This window comes from Homarus americanus, unplaced genomic scaffold, assembly GCF_018991925.1.
Source record: "Homarus americanus isolate GMGI-L3 unplaced genomic scaffold, GMGI_Hamer_2.0 scaffold48406, whole genome shotgun sequence".
Taxonomy (NCBI): domain Eukaryota; kingdom Metazoa; phylum Arthropoda; class Malacostraca; order Decapoda; family Nephropidae; genus Homarus; species Homarus americanus.
Window position 1 is genome coordinate 5,480,728 of NW_024753828.1, and position 19,980 is coordinate 5,500,707.

Below are 19,980 nucleotides of genomic sequence, written 5' to 3' on the forward strand. Positions count from 1 at the left end.
GGTATAGTTTAGACCTTAGAAAATTAATGTAGAAAAAGGGTAGAGCTACTTGTAGACTTCCGCACTTACTTGCATTCCCGTAGTAGTATATTTTTCTTGTTATCGTATATCATCAGCATTACCAGAATTCCTCCCATATTTACTTGATGGAACAATGTTCATAATTTTGTTAATTGTATTGACATCTTTGCCATAAATTAAGGTAATTAAATTTCTTATGTAAATACTGGTTCAAGATTTCTTCTCGTATCTAAGTCAAGGTGCTAACTCTGTTGTATTATGTTATTACTGTACACATGCTGTATGCAATATAACTATGTGCAACTATCCTCCTATTTACGATGGGGTTGCATTCCTAAAAACCCATCGCAGGTCGAAATAACGTAAATCAGGATCATCATAACATGGGGTTCAATGGGATACATTCACAGCCAGTTGGACACCCACATGTATACCCCCCAAAAAAATCTACAGTAATACTTTACTTAAATACAATTAAACAACACTCACCACATCATTAACAACAAGCCTGGTCGTCATCACATGTCCCCTTCGAGGCTAAGGGGACTCTTGTAGGTGGAGTGAACACGTCATTCTGACTCCCACACAGCCCCTGGGAAGTCTCATCTTCACAATGTCAAGCTTCACCTCCAGAGACATGGTTTTCCTGGGTGCCTTGGCCTTCCCAGACATTTTCAAAGTTACACTGCTCACTTCAGTCACAAAAACAGAGCGAACGATAACATTATTGCAGCCAACACTGCTCACAACAACAGAAGCAAAACACTTTACAGTCACAAAAAACAACAAAAATCATTTCACAGTCGACAAAACAAAGTACAATGTGAATGGTAGCGATGTCCTCTCACTCTGAGGTAAAAACAAAACAAAAAAACAAACAATAAGTAACAGCACTGATACTGAATGATAATCATTGACCAACACTATGTTGGTCATGTGCGATCATCATGGAACAAACTTTGGTCCTGTAGTGGGCCTGGTGGCCGTATGGGTAGACAGTAGCTGAAGTGAAGAGTGATGCGTCCACGTTGGCTGAACAATGATCATCCCTCATATGGATTTTTTACATCTTAATTACCTAACCATTGTTAAAGCGAAATATCGTGGAACGGGAATACTTGTACAGTACTGTTTACAGTATATAAATCTATATTTGCATAAGCGTACAGTATGTTGCAGCACAAAGAACAGGCTCATTGTCAATTTTACAATTGGAAAATTATTTTACGAGCAACTGTATATTCAGTGTAGAGGAGGATGTAATGTAATGACTATAGGTATATGATTTCAGATCTAAAATGAACACTTTGGGAGTTAGTTAATTAGGAGATGGCAGGATAATTTCTACTGCTAAAAAAGACATATATAAGTACTGCATGTGTCTGGGTTTTAGGATAAAAAGATGAAGTTTATACAGGTGCCATTTTTATCTTTATTGTACAAATGTACAGAATCACTGCATTTGTATAGAAAGGCTGATTTAATTATCACAAAAAACTTGTTATTCTGGCACAGTTACAAAAGCAGAACCATAAAAAGTACCAAAAAAATTCAATACAGTACCTGTATACTGTACTGTATTATTGTCTTTTATCCTCTTCACCACTGATCGCCTCGTTAGCCGCTGGGGCAGTCGGTCAGTCTCTGTTATGCGCTGATGGCGGGTACTGGGCATGCACTGGCTCCTGAATGCATCTGAACCTGCTCCAGTGTTGGTCAAGTCTGGTCTTGAAAGAGCTCACACTCGGTGCCGTCACAACACTCACTGGCAGATTGTTCCACGATTTCACAACTCTCACTCCAAAAAAGTTTGCCCTAACAGTTTTCAGGACTTGTTGCTTCTTCAACCTTGAGCTGTGACCCCTTGTTGGACAAGCTTCCCATTCTTTATACAAGGTCTCCTCTATCTTCTTTCATACCTAGATGTTCTAAATAATTACAACATGGAGTACAAAAAAGGGGAAACCTATATAATTCAATGGGCATTGTTAGTTGAAAATTGAAGGAGAAATATTGAGATCAATCTTACAGATTACAGCTAATCACAGCCCTATTTTCCCAGCAACATCATAACTTCTGGACAATAAAATAATTTCTTCAAGTTATGGTACCCCACAGAACAAATAAATAATCCTAAGTGAGTCTTAGTACTCAGAACAACTCAAAACACAAACTTAAAAAGAACAAGAAAAAAAGCATAAAAACTCCTCTGGGAACTATTTAACATACTACAGTATGACAAAAGAAAGCTTTGAACAAGTGGTTATAAAAGTTATCTCAAACTCTACTGTTTGATATTAAGAGGATTTTATGAATTAATTTCAGTACAGTAATAGTTTATAGATATACCATTTCATTGCTATCCTTGGTTTCTGCACATTCATTCTTTTCAATGCAGTTATGTATAATACAGTCAACTACATTTTCTGGATACAAAGTACTGTACCCCACTAAATATGAACACTTAAGAAGTTGCAACAATACCCAAACTGGAGTTTCCATTGTACAGTATGGGTCTTGTCCCAATCTGATATGTGTGCAATTCATCCATAGTCTAGGTACAATACTCCAATTTTAGAGCAGTATCTGCCACAAATATGGGCATCTGCTGGAACTTGTAATTTGATATACTCTTGAGTGGTAGTAAATTATTTTGTAATTATTTCTTACATAACTCACAATATTCCGAGATATGATGATGCCCAGTTATGAGTTGGTAGGCCTATTGAGAGGATACCCACCTGCAGTGACTACTTATTTTTACATATTTTGTGCAAAGTCCTATTTCATTTGCATTGAGAATTTAACCAGTACACAGTACATGAACAGCGGTGTTTAAGTGAATAATAAAGTTTAAAGTTGGTGCTGTAAGGGCTTACACTACAGAATTGTACTGTAGTGCAGTGAGCGGGGGCCCCCCATCACCTCTGACAACTACCACATGGCACCACAAGCTTAAATTATCCTTATCCTTTGCCTGCAGTGCTGTAAGTGTTAATTTTTGTGCAAGTTTTCTGATTATGGTAGGTTATTAGGGCCAAAAAATTGGGTATTGGGGTGGGATAAAAGACTGGGAGGAAGGTAATTTACCATAATACTGTACAGTGTGATGTGGAGAACTGAGCATCCCTACACTCTTTAAGGATATAATATACGGGTAAGTTCACACGATGCCATGGTAGTGTCAAGTGACTGCCAATTTATATATAACAGAACTACAGTAAGTGTTCCTATCTATGTCTGGCCCCTACCCAGCAGAGGTAAATGGGGGGGAAGGTTATATGTTACACTTAAGAGCATACACTGGCTGTGAAAAAGAGAGAAAGAGTCTATCTGAAGATATCTGTATTAAGGTCCTCAGGTAGTGAGTGGTAAGGTTAAAGATTAAAGTCTACCCCTTCAGTAACAGACTTGATCCAGAGAAGGGCAACTGGCACCCCCCCCACCCCACCCCTCTGCCCAGTGGATGCCCAAGGCCACAAATCTTTCTCTATAGCAAAACAAAGTCCTGACAGTACAGTATATGGTATTGAGGCACAAAAGTGTTCTCCAGTAACATCCTAAAATATTATTGTACTATATAACTGCTTATTCTTATAGTCACCACCAGGACCAACACTGTTAGTTCTTATAGTCACCACCAGAGCAAACACTGTTAGTTCCTATAGTCACCACCAGGACAAACACTGTTCGTCCCTATAGTCACCACCAGGACCAACACTGTTAGTTCTTATAGTCACCACCAGGACCGACACTGTTAGTTCCTATAGTCACCACCAGGACAAACACTGTTCGTTCCTATAGTCACCACCAGGACCGACACTGTTAGTTCCTATAGTCACCACCAGGACAAACAGTTTTGAGTGACCATCATAACCAACACTGGGTTCACTTACACCTGGGAGGGACTGCTGCTATTTCTGTTATCTTTCATCTATTAATGCAAACATGTTGTACACATTATAAAAATACAGTATTGTCTTTTATATCATTAAAACATCCACCAATAGAATATTTATAAGTTTTAACTGATATTTCATAGACGAGATACTGTGTTAAATAAAAAAAAATTAAAGAAAGATTTACATTCATTATAATCTCCATAAACATGGGAAAAATATATAAATTATGGGATGTTAAAAGAATACTGTACAGGATCTCAGGTGGTTTTGAAATCATTAGTTCTCTACAAATGATTAGTCACACTAAAATTCTCAGAACAAAGGTTGTGCATTTCAGAAAATCAGCCAACTAGAATGAGGGTCAATAACAATTACATATTACAGTACAGTACACTACTTCAGTTTTTAAACATAAAATGGAAAAAAGAGGGTTATGTTTACATTATATCAATACTGTACAGTACTTAGAAACCCTCTCCAGTATTCCTAACCAAATAAAAACAATGAATTTATATTCCATAAACACAAAAAAATTATGACCATAGAAACCATTGTATAAAATAATGAGAAACCTAAGTACAGTACAGTATTGTAGTATAATATGTACTAATTTTAAAAACCTGCAAATTCACATATTTTTTCTTTAAAAATAATTTGATAACCAATTTAATAAACTTGGTTAATGGTTTAGAAATAATAAAATGTGACAAGTGACCTTGACAGGTTCTTAAGTAAAGATGTACTGCACTTGTTAGAATAGTACTGTACAACAAACAGGACTGTTAAGCCATCTATCTTTCAGGCAACACAAACTAATAACCTAAACAAGAAGCTAAGGAAGTATTGCTTAGGTTCTCTTGGTTTGTGTCATCTGCCTAAAAATGTTTATCAGTTCTGTTTACTGCATTTTTCCAACAGAGCAAATTTTGCATTATGTAAAACACCATAATGAGTGTTACCTCATTCTAATACAATAAAAGACAGATGAAACAGTACACTGAACCACCTTAAAATATTGCTTGTATAAATACAACACTGTATATTAAAGGTGAAAGGAGATGATAAGTGAAGTGTTTATATGGCTGAGTTAGCAGAGATTTTGTGATGTGTATGGATGTGGTGTGTGAATAAGACTCTGTAAGGCTCATACAGCAGTATATGGATCAACAGGTACAGTGTGAGCATTGTCATTACAGTGCAGACAATAATTGTACTTAAAAATAACCTTTTTTGGTACGTATAAGAATTTAGCATTCAACAAAATCAACGATGAATATAATTTTACAATAAGATCTGAAGACAGAACATCTATAAAACCCTTTTCATCCTCAATACAGACAATGCAATGGAGACATTTCCATCCACTTTTTTGTGTCTTTCCATGTTCTTCATGTCGAAAAATTAGGACCAAGATGTTTGTATTTAGAGATTATTCCTCTTGGGAGTGACAATGTCAAGTTCAAATATAGAGGTCACTGATTTACAATGTCCATTTGTTTCTATCTTTCTGTAATCCTTTATATCTTGTGATGCAAAGATTAGCTTTCCTAAAGATGCAGTCACTCATATTTTAATATACAGGTATCTCTCGCTTAACGAATGGGTTACGTTCCTGAAAAAAACATTAAGTGAATTTTCATATTTTGAATCATAGAATATATGGGAACAATAGGGTTCAGATCCTCAAATGACAAGAAAAACCCCAAAACATGAAATCGATTCATGAAAAAAAAAAAAAATAAATAAAATAAAAAATAGTACACAACTACAGGTACTGTAATTTACTACCTAACACATTAAAAACATTAATAAAATACCAGTACTATTTAGATGAAAATATGCAACTAAAACCATTATGGAAAGGTAAATGAAATTTTACCACAATTGCCATTTGCATAGAAACTGGCTGTGTGGCCTTGCCATAACAATGCAGCCCAGCTAGGATGCTGCCTCTACCAACCCTTAGCAACGGGGCTCCCACACTGCTCCCCTCCTACTCTTGCACACAAAGAAATGTTTATTTCCTTTTATGTTTTTGACCTTATGATAGTTATTTCCTATACTTTTCTAGGACATTATGTATTTAAGGTTATGTGTGCATGTAACTAAGCAAAAAAAAGAAGAAGACAGTTTTGTAAATCTACCCGATATTATGAGTTGATAAATAACCAAAACATAGCTCACACCTCAGACTGGTAGGGAGAGGGAGAGGGGCAATTTGAATTTTTGCTTGGACCAAAATAAGTATAAGTAAATTTTTGGATCTCGAACATCCATTAAGTAAGGGATGCCTGGAATTTCAACTAAAGTAACTATTTTCCCACAGATGCAAATTGTTTACACAAAATACTTGAGTGGCCATGGAATGACACATCAAACAGATGGACAATTTCGGTCAGTGATATTTCTTGAAAAACTCGATACCCTTAAACTGGATATTCATACCACACATGACAATTCTAACCCCTATACATATACTGTATACTATAGTCTACCCTGGAGTACAATCAAATACACACACACACACATACATAACATTTTTCTTTAGGAAAATGAAGAAAAATAGATTGACATACTCATCAGGACACCAGAAATCATTTAAAATTATATTATTCCAAAAATGATTTATCTGGATTATGACACAGTACTACTAAGTCTTATTAAGTAGTCAGTGTCATGAAGATAAAATTATTAAAAATAAATAAATAAATAAAAGAAAAGTAAAGAGAAAACACATACCGTAAGTTAATTGAAAACAACTGTAGAGTAATACTGCATCAATATGGTATATGTGTTATGAGCTTTGCAGAGTCTTGTCACTATAAACTATCTTAATAAACACTGTGTGACAGGTGGAATACAGAGTTAGGTATTCCAATCACTTCTTTCAAGATCCACTCCACAAATATCACAAAATAATTTAAGTTGTTATTTTGAACCCAACAGGTGCCATCAACACTGTTCTTATCAGTAAAATGCTGAAAACATAGAACTGACAACAAGTTCTTTCTCTGGGTATACAACCCATGTGCCTTCACCATAGTTTCTTAACACTCCTCCACGAATATTATACGTTTCCACTTTTTGATCTTCTAATTGACTGTCAGTGGACATTCCTTTACTGAAGGCTCTCTGTTCACATTTCACAGCACTAATTAAATCAAAACCTGTGCATACTGGCTTCACTGTAGGGGCATAAGCAAGAGTCAAATGTGCTCGACTTCCATTCCCTGATGTTGGGTGAAACCTGTCCTCTCCAATCTCTGCATCCACTACTCTACAAGTTAACTGACAACCAGCCCTTTTACATTTATTTGTTATATCATTTTGTTCCATATTATTAGGAAATTCTTGTGGCTGTTCTTCACAATTTACATTATCTTTTCTTGATACTACAGGCTGAAATACAGACTCAGGAGGGTCTTCATTATCATCGTTACCCCACAACTCTAATTCCTCCCACGTCAGTTTTAATCTCGCTCCAAATGTTCTAGGAGTAATTACAAATCCTATAATGTGTAGTTGAAAACACTGGCCCATAGCCCTTCTGATAATTGAATTCTTCATATATTCCATTGCACCATGTTGTTTACCTCTCCCAGTGAACTTTGCTGTAGCATGGAGTGTTTTGCCCTCAGCATCAGAATCCAGAGAGAAGAATTTTAATATCTCTGAAAAACAAACAACAGTTGGTGCTACACTCTGCCTTTACAATACAGAATTATTTTAAAACATCACTGATGATCTACTTATCTATCTATAACTATAAACTAGTGGCCCTCTAATATTTGGCATCATTAATAAAACTTTTTATGTTAAATTATATATACATTAAATTCATTGAAATACAGATTAACTTGACTGAAGATTTAGACAGAATTCAAGGCAAATATTTCCGTCTTTCTTAGGGGAACCAAATTAATAATGTTCTCCTCACTGCCCTCGGTATTATTGTGGTCTACCCTCGAGTCATGGAAGATGTACAGTGGCTTTTTTCTCTAAAATATTAACAGGGGACACTTCCAATCAGCGAGTGTATGGGTAAGGTTACAACCTATTTTTGAGAAATTTGACCTCATGTGAACATGCTTATCTATTTGTTTTAGTTCTCAAACCATCTACAATACAATGTTACAGTCAGTAAATAGCTTTATTATTTTTTCACTAGTGTACTTTATACTCGCATCTAAATTTATGAAACATGTTATTTGTTATTTAATCTTTGTATTAAATTAGGTTCCTCTATCAATGGAGTTTCACAGATGATAAATTGGCAGAAAGGCACAACTTAACCCCAGTCATCAAGGACAATTAATAGGCACTGTATAAAGAAATCTGATCTCTTGTATTACAGTATTAAAGATCCCACTGGTAACTACAATTCTCAGCTGTAACAACCACTTATTAATGGCACTAGAGACAAAGAATATCAATGGGACTGTCTACTATTTGCGAGTAAATCATGCTGCTGTAATTATATGTACAGTACCTTCACCGGAGTCTAGTTGTGTATTCTGAGAGAAGTCTTGGAAGAAATCATCTACATTCAGGATTTGCTGCAGCCATTCTTGTCCCATTGAGTAAATCTTCTTTGAGTCCACTTCATTAATGAACCAGCCATAGTATATAGGTTGGACTGGTTGGTAGGATTTGACCTAGTCAGGAGAAAAATAAGTTCCTAAGCTTGCAAGAATATTTATGAGGCTATCTGTTGACTATCTTTCCTATAAACATCAAATCTTAGTATGTCCATTGAAATCCAAAATCTCAAATGGAAAACTTCCATATTGGTGTTCTGAATCTGTTTCCCCATCTCCAAGAAAGCTTTTCAATAAAAAAAATCCCTGAGAGATGTTTTGCAAATATAAATTCTCTTTTTTTGTCCAGAAAGTTTATTCCTAAACACAGTTTTGGAACTACAGTAGGTTTCCACTCTGCAACTCCCAATACCTACAAAACAAGTAATTTGAAGGATCCTAGGCATTATAACTGCTTTGGATTAAGTTATGAGAGAAGTCAGGTTATACCAGAGGGTACATTAGGTGGTGTACAGTTGGATGAAATGAGGTTAGGTTAGATTAGATTAGTCGAGATCAGTTTGAGTTAGGTTAGGTGGTTTTGAAATTAATGGAATTTAGATATTTCTTTATTCAACAGGGAGATGTCAGTAAAAGATTCGTGAGAAATAAGAATGATGAAAGTTGGGGCTATATAATAAAGGGGATACACATTTCTTTGTACACAAGGGTTTAATGTACAGTATACCTGTACAGGACAGATTGAGAAATACTGTACTTGTAATATGACCACACTTAACCATTTCCTTTGCCCTGTAAGTGTTAACATTTGTAATTTTTTGTTCAAAAATCTTTTCAACAAGATGATAACAGTTAGCTTACTTACCTTCTGAGCAATAATTTTCTGTGGGATATCATGTGAGTTTTTCAGTGCAAGTTCCCTAGAATCCATTGCCCATGGTGTTTGAGTTTCCATTACCAAGGGAATGTAGTGGTGCTCCTTAGCTAGATCAAGATAATATTTCATTTCCCAATTGCGTACATTTGTATTGTCAATGACAATTACATGAAGACCTTCCTTTGCAGCCTCACTAGCTGTGTGCTGGCAAAACTCATGTGCTTCCTTCAGTTGGTCTCTATCAAACTGGTACCTACATACAATGAAGGAAAGTGGTTAAGCCAAATGTTAAGTTGATAGGTATAACAAAAACATTAAGCATACACTAAATAATGTCTTGGACTGATAAAGGTACAGTGGTCTACTTCTGTCCGTTTGTCTCCAAAAAGTAATTTTCCAAGACCACTGAGATGAACTTGTATCTAGAAAGTACTTTTTCTCAATCATAATGTCAACCAAATACCAAAATAACTGTATGTCTGTACTTATTATTTTACCATACATTACTGGAAAAATTAAACTTTGGCTACTAACTCTCCATCACGCATGAAGTAAGAATCAGCTGAGCATACAACTGCATCTTCATACACTTCTTTGATCTTCTGCGCTATGAAACTCTTGCCAGATCCTGGTATGCCCTTCAAAATCAACATGATCTGAGGAATGAAAATACATTTTATTAAAATGTAGTTTCTTTCTTACTTAGGAGTATCTGAACAAAACTTCTATTACTGTGTCTAGATCCTCATCTGTGTGCATATTCTGGTCTTGATCTATCCACTATGTCATAGTTACTCAACCACTGTCAACACAGTAATTATGGTAAGTTTCTTGCCCTTTGAATCATGAGAATGAAATACACTACAGGTACTGTATCCTTAGAGTTATGGATATTCACATTAATGGATTCCAAAAAATAAGAAACAAGTTTTGAAATATGTAGACAAAAATTTGGCATTAACAGAAAATATTCCTGGGGGGTCCAGAGTTAATATAAAGTGGGGGAAACAATGAGCAATATGGGTATAAATTTTGCCAACCTCCACTATTTCACTTAATACAAAATAATGCACTGTAGTAGATGAATGAGAAGGAATTACTATATACAGTAGTATGTAAATCACTAATAGAAATGGGCTTTCGCAAGCGGTTATAGTATATGTTTGGGGGATACCTTGATTATTTTATCTACTGTACACAGTATTTATTTGTATTAGTATAATATTAATACAAAGTGTTCATATACCAGCAGCGTTTGCAACTAATATTACCATAGTCATATTAAACTGACGGCTCCACGTACGGTACACTATTGTTTTCAAGTAAGCCACCGAGAAGAGTGGTTATATATGTTACTGACAAAGAACCATCAGATCTTCAAAATCCTGTCGCAGGACCATCAACCAGCACTTTTCTTCTACATCTTAAAAATCATTCCACACCTTTCAGATTATGTTAATGTGAATGTCCATAACTTGAAGAATACTTGTACATACTGTACTAATACATATACTGTACTGTCATGTTTAAAATAAACTTACTTTTTTACTATACAGTACAGTACAGTATTGTACTAACATTACTCTTAAGAGCTTGGTTAATTGTTTTACTATAAGTACATTACTAATCTTATTGTTTAGAACCAATTTAATTGCATGTTTATACTAACCTTACTGTTTTGAACAAATTTGATTGTTTCATCACTTTTCAAAACGGGAAAATCTAAGTACTGGATATCTCCCTTGAGTCGCTTTGAGGGAGGTCTTGCTGGAGAGATTTCAGACAAATCGAGAGGCCTGGTGCCACGGCGGAGAGGGCTGCGAGGAGTCGCTAGTGGGTATGATGGAACAACAGCAGAAGGGATAAGAAAGGTGGTGTCTTCCTGGGACACCTGGGCATCATCTTCATGATCAGGTGATGGGGTTGCCGAGCACTTACGCCGGAATAAATTATTTATTCGGCTTGCTGTCTGTCCCATAGTTACAGAATCTTCTGTTGTTGCAACATCTACAGATGGAAACAGATATCATTCAATTAGAAAATGTGTTAATATCAGTATGAATGATACACATAAACATATGTGTATCAATCTAGGATTCTTAATGCAACTCATGAAATTGCTTTAATACTGCAGAAAATCAACTACTGTACAGTATTATACTGCACAACAATAAAATGATATTGACTAAATATCTGCAAATAACTACATTTTACACAATTCAGTTGTCTCTTATACAGTCTTAATTTACAAGAACAGGTACAGTACCAGTAACAGTTATGAAGCTTGTTTACATATGGATGATAAAACTGCTGTGCAAGAATGACACACACCAGGGGTGGTGGTTGGGAGTGAGACTCCAGGGGTTACATTCCCCTCACTAGGTCTGTCTTATTTTAACTACAGTACTACAGGATGTTGAATTTTCCCTTCATGTTCATCAAGTTAGGAGTGATATGCATACCTCCCCCGTCCCTTGGAAATGCAAAACTAAGGTTAAAAAAGCAGTGCTCTAAAGTATTTTACAGGTGATCATTGCTCAGTACAGGGTGTTCCAAAAAGATCTGGACAAGTCTGGTTGTTAATAAATTTAGAACTAAAAATGATAAACGAAACCAATTGTTTCATATGATACATAAATTCACAAAGTTTTGTGCACGCCATCAATACAATTTGATGTGCACTCTGTCATGCACAGGACATAGAGGTGGCACTCAAGTTCTTGCCATGTTCAACTTCCTGTTGGCGTCTACAGATTGATGAGCTGTAACCCTAAATCATTTTACAACAGGACGGTGCTCTCCCTCACTGTGCCTTAGTCATTCGAGCTGTCCTGAACAAAAAATTTGAAGGTCGTTGGATTGGCCAAAGCAGACCAACTGCCTAGCCACCAAGATCACCAGACATAACCCCTCTTGATTTTTTCCTGTGGGGGTTTGTCAAAGATGTGGCAAGCCTGCAGGATCATAGTGCTTGGATCACAGCTGCTTCACACAGGTGGACACCAACATGATGAGCCGAACATGGCAAGAACTCGGGTACAGTACCACCTTAATGTCCTGCGCACGGCAAATAGAGTGCACATCAAATTGTATTGATGGTGTGCACAGAACTTTATGAGTTTCTGTATTACATAAAACAACCAGTGACATTTTATCATTTGTAGTTCTAAATTTGTTAACATCCAAAGTTGTCCATGGATTTTTGGAACACCCTGTACTGTACTGTACAGGTATTGATAGAGGGTAGTTCCTGCACGGGAGATAGTGGTTTTCTATCAACTGGTGTTACAAACAATACAGTGAAGCCTCTATTTAATGGACTATAAGGAGAGGAAAGTCCGTTGTATCGAGGGTATGTTAGATATGAAACCTCCATCTAATGAACTACCGGTATATATAAATATGAAAGACCGTTAGATGCCTAACTAACGGATTATACAGAGAGCTAAGTCTATTATATGAAGGTTTCACTGTGCATCATCTACCCCTTACATGCCTTTGTCAACATATCACAAATGTGGCTGAAAAGCAACACGACACAAGCATCAGCAACACAACACATTAGTGCTCAACAAAACACACATGAACCAAGGACACTGAATCTATGAAAACCTGTTGGATACATGTACAGTGATATCCCTGTTAGCCGGAACAATTGGTGGATAGCACTGCCGAGAATGAGAGATTCTCAGGTAATGAGACAACTCTCTCAAACCCGGAAAAAATCCCTCCTCCCCGGAGGTTTTACGGGTTCTGGGAAAAGTTTCTTGGAATTTTCCAGAATGTACTGTTATGTCACCTCGCCTCCTGCTTCATTACCTGTATGTACATTTCAAAAAAAATCACGTTTGCTCGGTAATCATAAATAGATTACTTTGTGGCAGCCAAGGCATGTCCAAATTAAAAAATGAACAGAAAACGAACGAATAATCAAATACCAAAAATTCGGAAATTGTCAAATAATGTCAAAATATTCCGAACTTGGTTACTTTAGATTTTTGTCAAATAAATGAGGGTCCAGCATAATACTGTCACCCAAACCTCCTGTGGAATTTAGAAGTGTTTAATTCCTTCAGCAATGTAATTTATTTCTATTCATCCCTTTGTATATGCAGTACAGTACAGTATAACCTTGATGGCTTGTTCCCTCTGGATTTTTTTATGGGATAACACCTTAATGACTCCTTTCGAAACATGACGTTCACTGAATTTCTCCATAACTTTTATATTACACCCCCAAGAATTTTTTTCCACTCTCACAAGCTCCTCCTCCCATAGCAAAGAGTCCCATGCACCATTCACTATCATTTATTTTCTCTAAACTATACCAGCTATGTTTTGTCATGCTGTCCCCATCCACAACACAACCCTAATATATATATAGTACTTCAATATGGTTTACCTTGTAGCTTTATACAACTCAACATCATGCATCAGCAGTAATTTCAACCCCATAAACCACTTGTCACTAAGTTAACAGATAAACTCACACACTGTTGTTTCCTGAATGTACTGTACATCCCCTTCCTATCACTGGCACCACTAAGAAACACATTTGTCATTTGTTCCAGAACTCTATTTGGTAAGTTTAGATGTTGTAAAAGAGAACCAGTTACAGCTTGTTCATACAAAGGAGAAAGAAATTAAAAAATGTTCCTTGTACTACAGATAAGCTTAACACAACACATCTCTCTGCCAAATGTACCACTTGCTTTGCTGAACTGTAATGTAGTTGACAAATTACTAACATCCATTGCTGAATGCAGTAGTTTACCCACTATAGTATTCTTGGTAAGGACTGTACACAAATTATATTTCTTCGCCAAAAACTGATGCTAAAATGTAACATACATACATACTGTATTCAAAGTTGTGAGGGACAAGGCCTGTGTCTGACAATTCTCACTTAACCTTATGCAATACAATATTGTATTAATGTTAAGCACGGTACACCTGTATTGATATTAATCATGGCCTAATCTTACATTACAGCATTTCATTAATTGCATTAAGGAATGACAGCATTTTTCATGGGAGTGGTGAGGTTTGTATGATAGTTAATTATTACAGTATACCACCACCATTCATGTCTTTCTACAGTACAACTTATATTGCCAATGGTTCTATACTAATTTCTCTTGATATGACCATTATAACTAATGCTTTTACATGTACAGTAGTATATACTTAAACCTATAAGAATTATGTTTTTATATTTGTTTTTAGAAAAAATCAGGCATACATCAGCCCATAAATGGTAGAGGTATAAATTAGCATGGGACTGTAGCAGCATAGCCAGGGACAACACAAGAGCAGATGCAAAGCTCCTGTATAAAACAGATGCATTTATCATCAGAGCACCTCAATGCAAACCCAGCCCAAAGCCCACGAGTTAAAGTACAAAACTGTAATTATCATAACCAAGGCTTGACTCTGAGGAGTTGGTAGTGGTGGCGGCGCAGATCTCCTCTTGGTCCTCCTCCTCCTCCCTCACTTGGTCTTTCCAGCAGAAGCAGCAGCGCCACCACAACCATGTCATGGTGCTGCAATCCTCTCAACGGCTGTCAACCATATACAATACTGTACAGTATAACCTTAGGTATTATTATGCTATTGATTTTTTGACAGTACATTAACCCAAAACTAATTTTCATAGACTGATGCATAAGAACACTTAATTGCCAGAAGCACTTTTTTTTATAAATAATTTTAACCTCTTTTTGAAAAGCTAGACACAGTGTATACACAAAAGATAAGAATGGGGATGGAATGTTTCCAAACTACAGGAGGTCCCCAACTTATGAACGTCCGCCAATATGAACAGGGTTAAACTTTAAATTTACAGAACAGTATTTTATTTCCCTGATGACTTATTTTTTACTTTCATTTACTGTATTTTATCATTATATTTCTTCTTTTCCCTTAAATTAAGTGATTTTAAATGTATATAAGGACTTAGGCTATTATATACAGTAGTGGGATTTTAAACGTTGTTCTGTAAGTACGGTGTGCACATAACAAGCGTTCCGTCTTACGTACATTTCCGACTTAGGAAGGTCGTCAGGAACGGAACCCGTTCGTAACCAGGGGACCCCCTGTACACAATTTTGCATCAGCAAGAGTTACCCGACATCGAGGGCACATTGGCCTATTAGGCCAGTGAACCAACAGAATATCTTTGGGAGACCTACTTGGCAGCCCACATCAGTACCCTCTCTCTCCTATTTTGATGAGTGTGTGCAAGACACACTGTATGACATAATTCATTAAATACTAAAGAAATTAATTCTTCTCAGATTTTACACCTTAGGCTTTATAATAAAGATTGCTAGCTTGTGGAAGTCAATGTACTGTAACTACTGTAAACTCATACCCACATTTATGTTTCTACTGATATTTTAAAATCTGAATTTGAAAGAGGAAATATTTTTTCCTTATACTATACTGTATAGATTACCAGGGTAGTTTTAATTTAACAACCACAATTATCTCTCTATTATGAAGCCACATCCACTTCTTGCTCAGCTCCCACATGAAGACATAATTTTAAACACCATCTGAAATATTATGGATGAAGTTTTTTGACAAAAGTTTACTTTCATCTCATAAAAATTCTGTGATGCACTGCAAAGGGTAAATCTATACATCACTTAGTGTACTGAACCACTGGCACCAACATTAGGACATTTCACCATAGATTATAGAAAATAAATGTTTTGTTTTTTACCTTATGAAAATACCAAAAAGTGGATGGGGAAAATACTCCCTGTAATATAGTACGTACTGATACTTTTTAATTTTTCCCTCCTGAACACTCATCTTCGGCCGGGAGATTCAAACTGCCATCATTCCTTTGTTTACATCCAGTGAGTCTCAGCCACCAAGGTTCAGGTATATTTGCTCATAAAATGAACCAATCTAACCCACAAAACCAAACCTAAAATTTTTTTTATCTTTTCATATTTCTGTACCATTTATATCCAGCATGACGGTTAAGTTGATAAGGCTGTTTCAACACTTGATGCAACAAACACCTTATCTAACACACTTTGTGAGACTGGTAAACATTATACTGTACTTGGCAGCTGACAACACACACACACACACACACGTCTACACAAAACTATTTTAATGATTACAGTTACAGGTGGTATTCACAGACACTGGGGTAGTTTTTCTGTGATTCAGATTACAAAAAATTTTTCCCATTATTTTAAATCCTTTTCTGTTTAATTAGACGAGGTCAATCATTGTCAGCCATATATTGATGACGAAAATCTTTGTAATGCACAGCTGTAGTGCCTGGACCCAGGGTTGGTGATTTTATATATCTACATCAGATTTATTTGATTTATCAGATTTATGTGATTTTTTGTCCAACCAACCCTGCCTGGACCTGCAGGTTAATATCCTGAAACACACTCACAAAACAGCAATCATTGTTGGACTTTGGGGGAAAAAGGTGAATTAGGTAACAATAAAATGTGTAAATTTCATAGTTTTTCAAATGCTTGGTTCAACCTGCTGTTGACAGGAGACTTATGTAAAGAAAAAGTGCTGTACTGATGAAAGCTTACTTATACGTAATCACAAAAAAGAACTTGTGAAAGTGGTCTTTAATAAATATGAACCTGATCTCACAAAGGTTGCAGAGGACATTCAGTAGAATTTCATGCGAGTCTTAGTAACAATTTCTATTGTATTGCTGAATGTGAAACATAATTCAATGTTACTTGAATTATTGTTCTGCTCAATTTTATTTGTCTGAATATATAGTTTAGTTTTATATTTCTTAAAGCCCAAATTCATATTTTATTTTCTGTAATTTAATACAAATTATATAATAACTGTGTGATGGCTTTGGCAAATTATTGATTTCTTGTTTGTAATGTAACTGATTACTACATAAAGGTCTCCTGATTTATAAAAAAAATCCTGTCTATGACATACCAGCTACTATTGTAATAAATAATCTTTCATAAAGTGAACCAACTTCAGCTAACCTACCTAAATTAATCTTTATAACCTCACCTAAAATAATAGCTACAGTATCATCTATAATCACCTTAGAATAAAAATCCTATCGATGAAAGGTACCATCGAGCATGCTTAACAGACGCAAAGAATGAGCTATGGCAGATGACACGGCAGTAGATTTATGTTCAGGAGAAACATAAAATCATAAAACTAACATTAGGAGACATGAAAGAAAGCATTTATCTTCTAAGGTGAATTGTCCAGAATTTGGTAGTCCAGGAATGCAAAATATATCAAGAAGAGAAAACATTCCAGTCCCCCTTCTCAGATATTAAAATATCTGAAAAAAATCCACAAGTACAGCAACACACAAACCAAAGCATAGGCATTCCTACAGTTATGTAAAACGGCCAATTTATAGTAAGACGGAGGTAAGTAGCACTGGCTGAAGGGGGTCCGACTAATTACCCAAATGTACCCAAATATAGCCGGAATGAAGTCAAATAATGGTCCTAGATGAATAAATCGGACTGCTAATCACTTCTCGACTAGTATTTGGTGTCAGAAAGTCACAAAAAATTGGTAAACTTACTTTAATCTGAGTTAATAGATCGCGTGCATGTACCGAGGGAGCGAGGAATTACCCAAATGTAGCCGCAATGAAGTCAAATGATGGTCGTACAAGCGTAATTCGGGCTGTGAATCACTTCTCGATTATTATTTGGTGTCATAAAGTAAAAAAAAATTGGTAAACTTAATTTAATCTGAGTTATGTTGTGTTAGGTTAGGTTAGGTTAGATTAGATTAGGTTAGGTACATGCACTTGATCTATTAACTCAGATTAAATTAAGTTTACCAATTTTTTGTGACTTCGTGACACCAAATACTAGTCGACGTGAGATTAGGTTAAGTTAGGTACATGCACTCGATCTATTAACTCAGATTAAATTAAGTTTACCAATTTTTTGTGACTGTGACACCAAATACTAGTCGAGAAGTGATTGGCAGTCCGATTTATTCATCTTGGACCATTATTTGACTTCATTCCGGCTATATTTGGGTACATTTGGGTAATTAGTCAGACCCGGTCAGACCTTCTCCGCCCATAGGGAACAAATCATGGCGACACTTGTGACTGAGCAAATCTAATAATATTGAAACAATTAATATCTCGGTTATCCTTAATTTCCGGCGGTAATATTACATTAGAAAAGTGTCTTATAATTGTCTAAACATTACGAAATACATATTAATAACAGCGAGAGAAAGACCAGTGTATTACTATAAATTCACCAGAAAAAGACTCAATAATAAAAACATGATAATCACCAAGGAATGGTTGAAAAAACGATGGGCATAACTCGACTGCAGAGTATTCACATGCAGGAGCCTTATCATAGAGACGAGGTTGGAGGTGATATGGACGAAGGCGATCCCTCCTCACTTGCTGCACCTGTCTCATGATGATGTTATGCTATACTTGTTACTCCACACACTGAGGAACGTGATAAAAATGTGTCTACTCACCTAAAAAATGTTATACGACAAAACGTATAGGTTGGTTCTGTGCACAAAACGTATTAGGCGCACCACCGTCACCTCCTGTCCTCACCCGGCCAACACAAGGTTTGTTTACCTGTGTCTCGACTTACTGTCAAGGCTTTGAAATTGTTATTATAATAAAATAAAAAAAAATATGAATAAAAAGAATGAGAATGTCTATATCATGTGGCGAAAATTATAAGATAGTCATAATTTATAATAATTTAAGTATAAAGCCACTTTTTGTATACCTGTACTGTGTGCTACATCAACTACGGAAAATCATTCATCAACAGATACTGATATTGATATTGACACAGCTTATTTAGTAAGAAAAATACAGTGGATAATAATAACAATACAGTATTGACATGGCTAAACAAGTGAAAAAAAAAATTTGTATGTGGTAGTTTTTTTACCACGCATACCAAGGAATTGTCTATTTATCTTAAATTTATTAGTCGTAAAATAAAATAAAACTTCTTTTGCTAAGTTTTAAGAAATTATAATCCAATCATAAAATATAAAACTAATAAAGCAAACCAGCCCAGGATGCACTGAAACACCACCATACGTATTGTTTCCTCTTGTATTACTCATTGTGGCGTAAGTTACACCACAGGGAGACAATGGTGTACTCTTATGAACTAACATTAAAAGCCCAAAGTTAACTGTTTGTTATACCTCAACTGACTTTTTGTTATCTTCGCCACAGATCGGCTCGTTAGCCGCTTGGGTGACTGTTGGCAAGTACTGCTTGTGCTGCTGGCTCCAGAATGTATCTGCACTTGTCAGTTGACACAGAGCGTGACCCACTGCCCAAGTAGTTAAACAAGCCGATCATTGGCAAAGAGGAGAAAATAGTAAAGTATCTGTATGTTAAGCTTTTTTTTAATTAACCATTCCACCACATAACGGCTTACTAGTCGATCTCACCTCCAAGGCTCTCCATTGATGAGGAACAAACATATGTTATACAGTACATGCTTAAATAATGCATAGAAAATCTGAAATGGGTGTCCCTTTTTCTTCTCAGCACCACAAAATTCTCACTTTTAAGCTTGCCAGCCATTTTAAAGTGAATTACAAACGAAAATTTTGTCTATGCAGTACTGACGTTGGG

General features: G+C 35.9%; 1 protein-coding gene across 5 annotated transcripts; it reads right to left on the reverse strand.

Moving 5' to 3' along the window:
- Window positions 1-1,433: 1,433 nt before the first annotated feature.
- LOC121855476 (2',3'-cyclic-nucleotide 3'-phosphodiesterase-like) lies at window positions 1,434-18,961 on the reverse strand. 5 transcript variants are annotated; one of them, XM_042350441.1, is made up of 7 exons: window positions 18,843-18,961; window positions 14,760-14,899; window positions 11,008-11,345; window positions 9,873-9,994; window positions 9,327-9,591; window positions 8,413-8,578; window positions 1,434-7,594 (listed from the first exon to the last, which is right to left on the reverse strand). In XM_042350441.1, the coding sequence occupies exons 2-7, from the start codon at window positions 14,875-14,877 to the stop codon at window positions 6,891-6,893; spliced, it is 1,713 nt and encodes a 570-aa protein (XP_042206375.1). In that variant the 5' UTR covers window positions 14,878-14,899; window positions 18,843-18,961; the 3' UTR covers window positions 1,434-6,890. The 5 variants fall into 5 exon arrangements, with proteins under 5 accessions (XP_042206375.1, XP_042206378.1, XP_042206376.1 ...); XM_042350444.1 differs by lacking the exons at window positions 14,760-14,899; window positions 18,843-18,961 and adding an exon at window positions 18,645-18,818 and having other exon boundaries at window positions 1,434-5,535; window positions 7,517-7,594; XM_042350442.1 differs by lacking the exon at window positions 18,843-18,961 and adding an exon at window positions 18,645-18,768.
- Window positions 18,962-19,980: the final 1,019 nt, after the last annotated feature.

Bases quoted from the DNA above. Each gene is read 5' to 3' on its own strand.
- LOC121855476 (XM_042350440.1), bottom strand. From the start codon at position 18,777: ATGAGACAGGTGCAGCAAGTGAGGAGGGATCGCCTTCGTCCATATCAC. The intron at 8,579-9,326 runs GTAAGTAAGCTA...TCTCCTGACTAG, and splicing joins AGAAAATTATTGCTCAGAAG to GTCAAATCCTACCAACCAGT. The intron at 7,595-8,412 runs GTACTGTACATA...TTTGTTTTTCAG, and splicing joins ACAACTAGACTCCGGTGAAG to AGATATTAAAATTCTTCTCT.